The sequence below is a fragment of the Fundulus heteroclitus genome, chromosome 15 (genome assembly GCF_011125445.2).
Source record: "Fundulus heteroclitus isolate FHET01 chromosome 15, MU-UCD_Fhet_4.1, whole genome shotgun sequence".
In the NCBI taxonomy this organism is placed as follows: Eukaryota; Metazoa; Chordata; class Actinopteri; order Cyprinodontiformes; family Fundulidae; genus Fundulus; species Fundulus heteroclitus.
Genome location: NC_046375.1, coordinates 18,187,684 through 18,197,236, shown reverse-complemented (window position 1 = coordinate 18,197,236; position 9,553 = coordinate 18,187,684). Strand labels below are relative to the sequence as shown.

At 42.3% G+C, this 9,553-nt stretch overlaps 1 protein-coding gene across 1 annotated transcript; it reads left to right on the top strand.

Moving 5' to 3' along the window:
- The first annotated feature begins 4,897 nt into the window (after positions 1–4,897).
- On the top strand, positions 4,898–6,746 carry chac1 (ChaC, cation transport regulator homolog 1 (E. coli)). Its single transcript, XM_012879040.3, has 3 exons — positions 4,898–5,581; positions 5,867–5,902; positions 5,999–6,746. The coding sequence occupies exons 1-3, from the start codon at positions 5,411–5,413 to the stop codon at positions 6,380–6,382; spliced, it is 591 nt and encodes a 196-aa protein (XP_012734494.2). The 5' UTR covers positions 4,898–5,410; the 3' UTR covers positions 6,383–6,746.
- Positions 6,747–9,553: the final 2,807 nt, after the last annotated feature.

The following is a 9,553-nucleotide window of genomic DNA, read 5'->3' as shown; positions in this document are numbered from 1 at the left end:
GGGGGCTCGTAGAGGGAGTCTGCAGTGCCATAAAAACAGCAGCATATGCCATGCCTCCCTACCCCGTGTGCATGACCCACACTGTGCGCAGACCTCCTCCCAATAAAAAAAAAGAGGGAAAAAACCCCACACTCAGGTTCTTACAGGCTCCCCAACAGCCTGCTTCCCCCTCAGGGTTAGGAGCAATATTTCAATGCCTGGTTCTATACCACCCACTCCTGCAAACAAAGCTGGGGGAGAGGGCCTGGCACAGTGTCCCCCCACGTCATCAGAAGGGAGGGCGAAACCAGATGGGAGTCAGTGAATCTGGGAGGAATCCACTTCGATGATAAAAATACATTCGCTTTATAGTAGTTGTCAGAACAATCTGATCAATCTGGACAGCTCCAACAGAAGGATGTTCAAAAGCAACCCCCCCCCCCTCCCCATCTTGTTTTACTTAACATTGCTCATCGTCACGATAATGAAAACGTGCTCTGTGTTCAATTAACAGAGATCCTGCAGCAGTCAACACTCACTAATCAGCAGCAATCAACACTCTACAGAGAATCACACACACACACACACACACACACACACACATCCTGTCAGCCATTTGACCTAAGCATCCTCATCTACGAGATCGGAAAAAAAATTAGAACAAAAAAAAAAAAATAATCTGGAAAAGGGAACTTCCTGCTCTGTTCAGGAAAAACATAGATGCTGTTGTAATGATTAATCATGCAGTTAAAGCACCTAATGCTTTGGTCTGCTACCTGACCCAACCTGATAGCTCTCAAGAGTTTCTTCCCATGGTCACCGTCCTCACACCAGTCAGCAGACACACACACACACACACACACACACACACACACACACACATTTGCACTTGCTAAGGCTCTGCTCTTTAGCCTCTGGGTGTCCATAACACAGCCAGGCATTTTCATTGTGTTATAATCACAGCATCCTGTTTGTGACCCAGTGACATCAGTTCCTGTTTCCTCCTTGATTAAAAAATGCAGAACATGCCGGCGAGGGCCAGAGGTTTTTCTCACGCATCGCTCCCTTCGTTCTGCCCTGGCTCGCACAGATGACTCAAAAGTCTCAGGAAGCAACCTTAAAAATAACGCAAAGGCTTGCAAACAAACAGCCCCCTCCAATCAGTGCCATTCACGCTGAGGAAGTTCGCAGCGTTTTCTGTCACTGCCACCGCAGCTTCTCACCGCTGCCTTTGCCTTATACTGAATGCAGTCGAGGAATCTGGAAGTTCCTCCGTGCTGCTGGGTTTTGCTTTCCTTTTCTTCAGCCGTGCTGTCGCTTCCAGTCAGGAGCCCCGGCTAAATTGTTCCATTTATAATTTGGCGTTTGAAAGTCTTTGAAATGTTGGAAAGTGGAACATTTAAACTAAGACAATTACTTTGTTGGGTTTTGTGAAATACCACATTTTTGGAAATGCTGCTGCTGCGTTTTAACTCGATCAGAGACAACTGATCATGTTTTGCCCTTAATTGCTTCTCTAATTTTCCAGGTTTAAGAGTTATCGTATACCAAAACTGCTAAGCCACATCTAATGGACTTATAGCACCTCCCTCTTCGAAACATTATTACATTACAGCCACCAACATGAATGTAGTTTGTTGTCACTTTATGCAATAGACCAACACAAGGTGGTGCATGACTGTGGGAGGAAAATTGTTCATGGTTTTCAACATTTTGTGCGGTTTAAAATCTCAAACGTGTAGGTGCAAATTCCCTTTGAGACCCCTAAATAAAATCTTGTGTAACCAAATGCCTTCAGAAGCCACCTATTTGGTATATAGAGAGCCTGTCTGTGTAAGATATAAACACATTACAAACACAGCTCTTCCATCAAAATACTTTGAGGTTCTGAGGCGTGCATTTGTTGAAACACCTCTTCATGCACTTTCAGCTGTGATTATTTTATTGTATGTCTCTACTAGCTTTGCACATCCAGAGGCTAAAACTTTTGCCAATTCATATTTGCAACATACAGTAGCTTAGACTCTATTGGATTGAATAGAATCTATGAACATTCACTTTTGTAATTTATGGATATGTTTTGATTTAAACCATTCTATCATAGTTATGCTATGTTTAGGAGTGTTGTAAATCTCCTCCCCATACTCAAGTTTTTTGCAGCCTCAAACAGGCTCCCTTTCAGGATCGCCCTGTATTTTAGCTCCATCCTTCCGTCTTTTTTGTCCATTTTGAACAGCCTCCCTGCCTTTGCCTAAGAAAAGCAACCCCACTGTCTAATGATGCCACTACCATGTCATACCACTGGGATGAATTTCAGGGGAATGTACAGCGATAGTTGGTTCCACTGAATCTTACTCGGCAGTATCAGAGTAAAAGGAGACAAATGTAAATAACAACTGAGATTCATTTTTGCAAATTACTTTGAAAACCCTGTTTATTTTCCTTCCATCTCACAGTTATGATGTGCTCTTTGCTGGTCTATCATTGAAACCTCCATAAAGTGCATTAAGATTGGTTGCTGTAATAAGACAAGATATGAAAAATCTTAGATGTTTGTTAGCCACCTCCATAGGTAAAGCTGCAAATTCAGTTATTTTGTTGTTGTAATTTAGGAGCAGGTTTCTTTCCTGTTTTGTTGTTTCTGATTCGTCTAGCTTAAAAGTGTAATTCTGTTGTTTGACTACTGTATTTGCAGCTGATGGGCCTTCAGCAGCTTTCCTCTGATCCACACTTGTAGTTGTCTCTTTAATTAACACTAGGTGTCAGTAAGAACCCCCCTGCACAGGAAGGAAGTGGTCAGCAGAAGTCCAAACAAAACTCTAAACTCTAACCCATTGCCATTACAAAAAAACAAACAAAAAAAAAACAAGCTGACTTTCTGGATAATTCAGACGAACCCTGCAGAAAATCTGCTGTTTAAACTGAATTTTCGTATGTCCTGTATAAAAAGACAAATTCTCCCCCTATTTGATATGAAGTCCGACCTATTTCCCCTGCTTTAGATCACTATGGGTTACATGATTATTTCTGTTTGCTTAATCACAGATAATGAAAGATTTTTTTTTTTTACTCCAATTTCAGAAGCTACAGCTTTCTTTATATTTGTTGGACCTGTGTTTCAAACAGTAGGTAGATCATAACTTTGTGTTGGTCACTCCAAAACAATGACTTTGCTGTCCTTAAGCCACTTTAAAACTCATTTGGCGTATACTGAGGGTGATTGTTCATTTGCAAGGCCCATTTTTGTCCAGGCTTTTAACATCTGGAGATGCAATCAGATCAATCTCTTTTGTCTATGTCACCTTGTGAATGCGATCCTGTTTTTGTTTAGACACGACTTACCTGTCCTTGACCTTTAAAGGAGTGTAAACATCAAACTGAAAAAAATTATCCCCACATTTCACACTGCAGGGGGCACAGCCTGGCTCTTTATGCATGCCATTACGCTTTCCCTGTTTTGTCTACCTATTGATTTCTACTTGCAGAGTGTTGTGATGACAAAATTAATATTTTGCATAGAAAACACCACTGATGTGGGGTGTCAGTGAAGGCCTCGGCGTGCCATGGCGTCACCAGCTCTGAGATTTGGTGCATATGGAAGAGCACGGCGTAATGGTAACGAAGCTTATGAGGGTCGCTCAAAACTTGCCTGGACTGGATCTATGAGTAGCTGATACACTTAACTGGCTTCCTATTAAAGCAGATAATGCCAGCTATTTATAGATAATCTATTTATTGAGCACAGATGAGCCTGGGCCACCGCTGTACATGGGATCTGACAGGAGAGTACGGTATTTTAGTATATGTCTGAACAGGTCCTACAACATGGTTCGTCCAACATGGTTGTCATTGGTTGAAAAGGCAGTTTTTATTTGATCTACCATGAATTTATCATTGACGCTCTTAATTTGCGATGGTTTGTTATTTCAAAAGAGGACATGAGCAAAAAAAAACCAACAACAAACATTTTACATAAAAAGAACCTGCTTGTGTGTGTGTATATATATAAAAACAAAAATAAATTTCCTGTTTACTGCATTTTGACCCAGTGGATTGCCACACATATTCCAGGGAGTATGTCAGGGTGACCCTCCGCTGGATTGAACAAATACCCAAAATGTGACTTTAGTTAAGCGTGTGTGTAAACACTTCCAACAGTTCTCTTCAAGTTCAAGAGGCGTGGCATGAAGTGAGGGTTAACCTTTATCCAACTCCTGGATACTTGAGCTGGGAGACTGGATTACAGCTCCTACATGCCTCAGCCTCGATGTAAACATCCACACAAGGTTCTGATTAATCTGCCCCATTTTCTGTCATCTGCCCAATCATACTCCTTTGTGCTTTACTGAATAGTTACAATAGTTACATGTTTTATATTTGTGACAGTTGCAACTAGATTTAATTCAGCCTAAGATACTTTAAAAAAAGACAATTCATAGCTTTTATTAAAAAAATAAATACAAATGTAACCACCCTGTAAAAGTACATTCCAATTTTAATAAAGTAACAAAAAATAGACTAAGATCTAGGATGTTGTTTCTGTAGTATTGTCCTAGTTCAAGAATGACGCAATTTCTTGGTACGTTTCTGGCTTGCTTCAAGAGGCCTGAAATGCTGAGCTAAGTTGCGTCAGCCAAATCATGTTAAAAGAATGACAACAAGCTGGACCAATCAAAAACTATATGTATTTGAGTGAAAATTAAGCAACAAATCAGAATGTGAACTGAAGCTACGTCATAGGTTGGATTTGGACTAATCATGTGACGAGAGTGGGCTTAAGTCCCGCCTTACTTCGGCGCACCAAAATGTCTTTGGCTAAAAAGGACTGGAAAGGCAGAATGCATAAATATTATTGGTCGAAAGCCTTAGCGAGGCCCCGCCCACATATCCCCGAGCTCTATAAATTCCCGAACGTCACCTCGCCATCTTATCGAGGAAATGCGTCAGACTGACACACATCTCCGCGGGGGCAGACGCGACAGCCGGTGGCGCGTTTAGAACGGTCACATCTAGAAAACCTCGACATCTCCATCCATTCCTCCTGAACCAACACCTCCACGGGCTGGCGCAGCTGCTGGCCGGGCGGGTTTTGTCGTTTTTTCCCCCCTCCTCTTATCGAGCAACAGGCCCAAGCGGCTGCCATGGATTTTTAAGGCATAATGCGGCAACTCTAATGCAATGGCGATGCACCGTGCAAGGCAAAACCAACCGCGAAACTCCATCTTCGCAACTGCCAAGCAGTTGGGCTCCAGTACCGCACGCGGTATCCCGGCGAGCCAACCGGTACCTCTCCTTCTGGACCGGAGGAAGCTAACGCTAACCATCAGCTAGTCACATCGCAGCTGGGTAGGAGGAGAAGGAAGAAAAAAAAGGAAACCAAACAACACAAAAATCCCATCGATTCATCTGAACGTGAACACTACCGATCAACATGAAACCTCAAGACATCGTGGCGGCGAAGAGCAGCCTGTGGATCTTCGGGTACGGGTCGCTGGTGTGGAAGCCCGACTTCAAGTACAGGAGGAGCCAGGTCGGTTACATCCAAGGCTACAAGAGGCGTTTCTGGCACGGAGACAACTTCCATCGCGGGAACGACGAGTCGGTGAGTCCGAAAGCCGGGTTTTTGACCGTAAAACACCCAGGTAGTTGGCCACTGGGGCCCTGATGACGTCATGACGGTGGCTCGGGACTCGGAACGTAGGCCGAGTGGCGATCATGAGATCCAGAAATGTTCAAAATAATTGATTAGCAGTATATAATTTGCTAATATCGTACTAAGAATGTATTGGTGCGTAGTGTATTATATTTATTTCATTGAGTTTATTGCAATGACACTTAAGCACATTTTAATTAGAATCTTTGTGTCCCTTGATGTCTCTCCTCTCAGCCTGGAAGAGTGGTGACGCTGATCGAAGACGATGACGTAAGTGGAGCTTCCTCCTACGTACCAGGAACTGCACAGGACCCCGCCCACCTTGGCACCAAACAAAAAGCTGACTGCTTCTCTGTTTCCTTTCAGGCGACCACCTGGGGCGTGGCCTTCGAGGTGTCGGGCTCCCAGCTGGAGGAGTCCCTCAAGTACCTCACGGTTCGCGAGACGGTCCGCGGCGGCTACGTCACGAAGATGGTGGATTTCTTCCCCGACGGCGACGACCGCCTTCCTGTCCAGGCGCTGGTGTACATCGCCACCGCCGACAACCCCCTGTACCTGGGGCCGGCCAGTCCGGAGGAGATCGGGGCCCAGATCGCCGCGTGCCGAGGCAACACGGGCCACAATCTGGAGTACCTGCTGCGGCTGGCGGAGTTCATGAGGAGCAGCTGCCCCCAGGTGGAGGACCATCACCTGTTCGCCGTGGAGACGGCCGCGCTCACTGTGGTGTCTTATCTTCTGGCAGCTCAGTAGCTCGTACCCTTGGTGTCTCTAGCTTACAGTGGATGCTCAGCTCAGCAGGGGGGCTGTAGTTTTGTCATGTCTGTCCGATTATGTCCTATAGTAGCTTCGGACATCCATCACTAGATTACCGAGGGGGGGAGCCTTGTTGGTAAATCACTACAAAATGTGCAATTATCTTAAACTGTAAGCATTATGTGGTTTGGCTTAAGACACGCAGCTTTTTTTTCCTCAGTTCTGAAGCCGTCCAGTTCATTGCTTAAGGTACTGAAAGTTTACTGGAACTTAAAGAAATCACTATATTGCCATTGTGGTGTGTGTGTGAAACTACTTCCATCCGGTTTAAAGTCAAAATGCCAATAAAAATCTGGAAAAAAAACAAACTTCTGTGCCTTTTGTTTTTATTGTTCAAAAGGGTTGGTTAATGACTGTTTTCATACAAAGTGGATGTTTTCAACCCCACTGACCTTTTTAGAGAGAACAGGTAAAGCCTGGAACACGCGCTCTTTAAACCCGCCGTCTGGATTTGACTGCATTGTTTAGAAATGTTTTTGACTGATCCCAGGAATACGTGTAACGGGGGTTAGACACTCCCAAGCTGACCGGGCCAGCTTGTACCCTGGCAGCCATTCAAGAGTCTCTTGAGGTGCACCGGTTTGTGTAACTGGCCGGGAGTAAACCCAGACCTGGAAGTCCTGTGTTTACGGGTCTGATCTGTCGACTCTGAAGAGCTTATCGACCAGATCCGAGTCTCGACACGCTTGATTTCATCAGCACATTCAAAATTTTGCCTCGATTGAAGTTGATACATGAACATCTGCATTAAATATAGCAGACGGCTTTATATAAGGGTCAAGTTTGTTAGAACCATGACTTATTTCCTTGTTCTGAAGGGGCCAAATGAAGCATAAACAGCAACTGACTGTAGCAGTGATGTCAAACTAGTTTAGCTAAATAAGTTTCTTCATTCTACCCAATTTATTTGGTAGTATAAACGGCACTTCAGCAATATTTCCAAAGATGTATTAAAGGAAACTGCATGTCTTGATGCACATTGTTTAGGGTTCATTGTCCTTGTATTTTCCCCTCTGTCCTCCCCTAGCAATCCTATTAGGGTAATGTTTATTACATGCTCCAAACCATTCAAACGTTACCATGGACAATTCCTTCAACTTCTTTGCTACAAAAGGATTTTAATACTAACTAAACTCTGCAGGATAACTTGCTGTAAGTGGGTTTACTTTGTATCAGAGGTGGACAGAGGAGCACTGCTTCAACATAGTTTTACTCGTGGCAAAGTAAAAAGTACCCAACCAGGAAATTACTTGAGTAAAACTAAAATTTAGTAAGAAGGCTACTCCAGTACCTAGTAAATATTTATAACTGATTTAATATTTAAAAATGTTGCAGTCACGCAAAAATATTAAATTATGTACAAAATCTGGTATTTTAACAAAAATACAATAACAAATTCACGCAGAAGAAACACTTTTCTAAATGTTTTTCCAACATAAAACTTATGAATCCAAGTAGTTAATGTATAGACAATGCAAAATGCTTCCAATAACAATAGCTATTGTTTATTCTGGTTACCTGACCTGTAAATGGCTCGATGAGCTCCGCAGATAGAAAATACCATTAAGCCAAAACTTGTGTACAAACAAGAAGTCTCACCTTAATATAAACTGTAGATGTGTCTCTATGGTGCATTTTTTTGTTGAAACGAGTTTCCTCTTTAGTCAGTGAAATTACAGTGGATAAAGTAGCCACACATTTTACTCAAGTAAGAGTAGCGATACTTAATATTTGCTCAAGTAAAAGTAAGAAGTACAGTGCAGTAAAACTACTCCTAGGGTTATAATTTGTTCAAAATGTTTCTCAAGTAAATATAACTGAGTAAATGTAACTGATTACTAACCACCTCTGCTCTGTAGTGAAAAGTTTGGGATTGAAAAGTATTTTATGAGTTGTCCTTCGTGTTTAATGCCTAAAACTCTTTCAAAATACATAAAGCAAATACTGCGCATGGCAAACATGTAGATTCATAAAGTTTAGTGTATAGGCAAAATGTAGTTTCAAGCATTTGAATTTTGAAATGACTCAATCTTACAGGCAAATATATATAAAAAAAGACAGTAGTCCAGGTCATTGTTGCCACATCATTCTGCTTAAACAGTTATACACAAGTATAAACACCCTGGTCATGTCCAGCCATCACGCTGTTCAGAAAAGATGCAGGTTTTGTGTCCCAGATCAACCAGTGTATCAATCCCAGAGCAAAAGCAAAAGACCCTGAGAAGTTTCTGGCTGAAGCTCACCTACCCCTGTGAAATGACCCCTGGCCCAAGGTGGGCTGAAACGCCACTCAGCCAGGAAGAAGCCACCCCTCCACCAGCATCATAGACATCGCAGATTACAGTTTACAAATGCACACAGGAACAAAGGCCTTTGAAGACATGTCCTGTGGTCGGATGAAACTGAAATTTGAGCTCTTTGGCCACGATGACCATTACATTTGGAGGAAAAAGTGAGACGCTTTCAAGCCTGAATTACGCCAACCCATCTGTGACAGGTGCAGTTTCCTAGAGCAGCTGGTGTCATGAGGAAATATTGGTGCAATAATTCAAGTCATAAGTGCATGCTTTAAAGGTCGGCCACAAATGGATCTTGTAAAACCAGGATGTCCAAACTCTTTGTCACAGGGCCAAAGTTGTCAACTCAAAAGTACTCAGACGGCCAAACAAATTGTATTGTGATTTATTTATTTATATTTATTTTTTTGGGAGGAAAGGGATAGTTAAATCAAAGTATAACCAGAACTTTAAAAAGGGTTTTGCACATTTGCTGTATTGAAAGAAAGTTTCCAAATTCTTTTCAGCTCGATTAAAAAAAAAAGAAGGCTGTATTTCGTCTTTGGACAGACGTGGTCCTATTCACTATGAAATTAAAGAGAAAGTAAAAGTGTGCTTATTAAAAGACGGATACTTTGTGCACTGAAAAAGGGAACTAAATGTAAGTAAAAATTTACTTGAAAAGAGGGTGTCCTTGATTTAAGCAGGCTAGTTTAAATAATCTGCCAATGGAATAAGATCTTTGCACTTAAACTAGGAAAAACTCATCTCCATCATCTTATTTCAAGTGCCAGTATATCTAATTATCTTATTTTAGGGGTAACAATACTCA

Coding starts and splice junctions, on each gene's coding strand:
- chac1 (XM_012879040.3), top strand. CDS start 5,411: ATGAAACCTCAAGACATCGTGGCGGCGAAGAGCAGCCTGTGGATCTTC. Junction 5,582..5,866: donor ATCGCGGGAACGACGAGTCG/GTGAGTCCGAAA, acceptor CTCTCCTCTCAG/CCTGGAAGAGTGGTGACGCT. Junction 5,903..5,998: donor CGCTGATCGAAGACGATGAC/GTAAGTGGAGCT, acceptor GTTTCCTTTCAG/GCGACCACCTGGGGCGTGGC.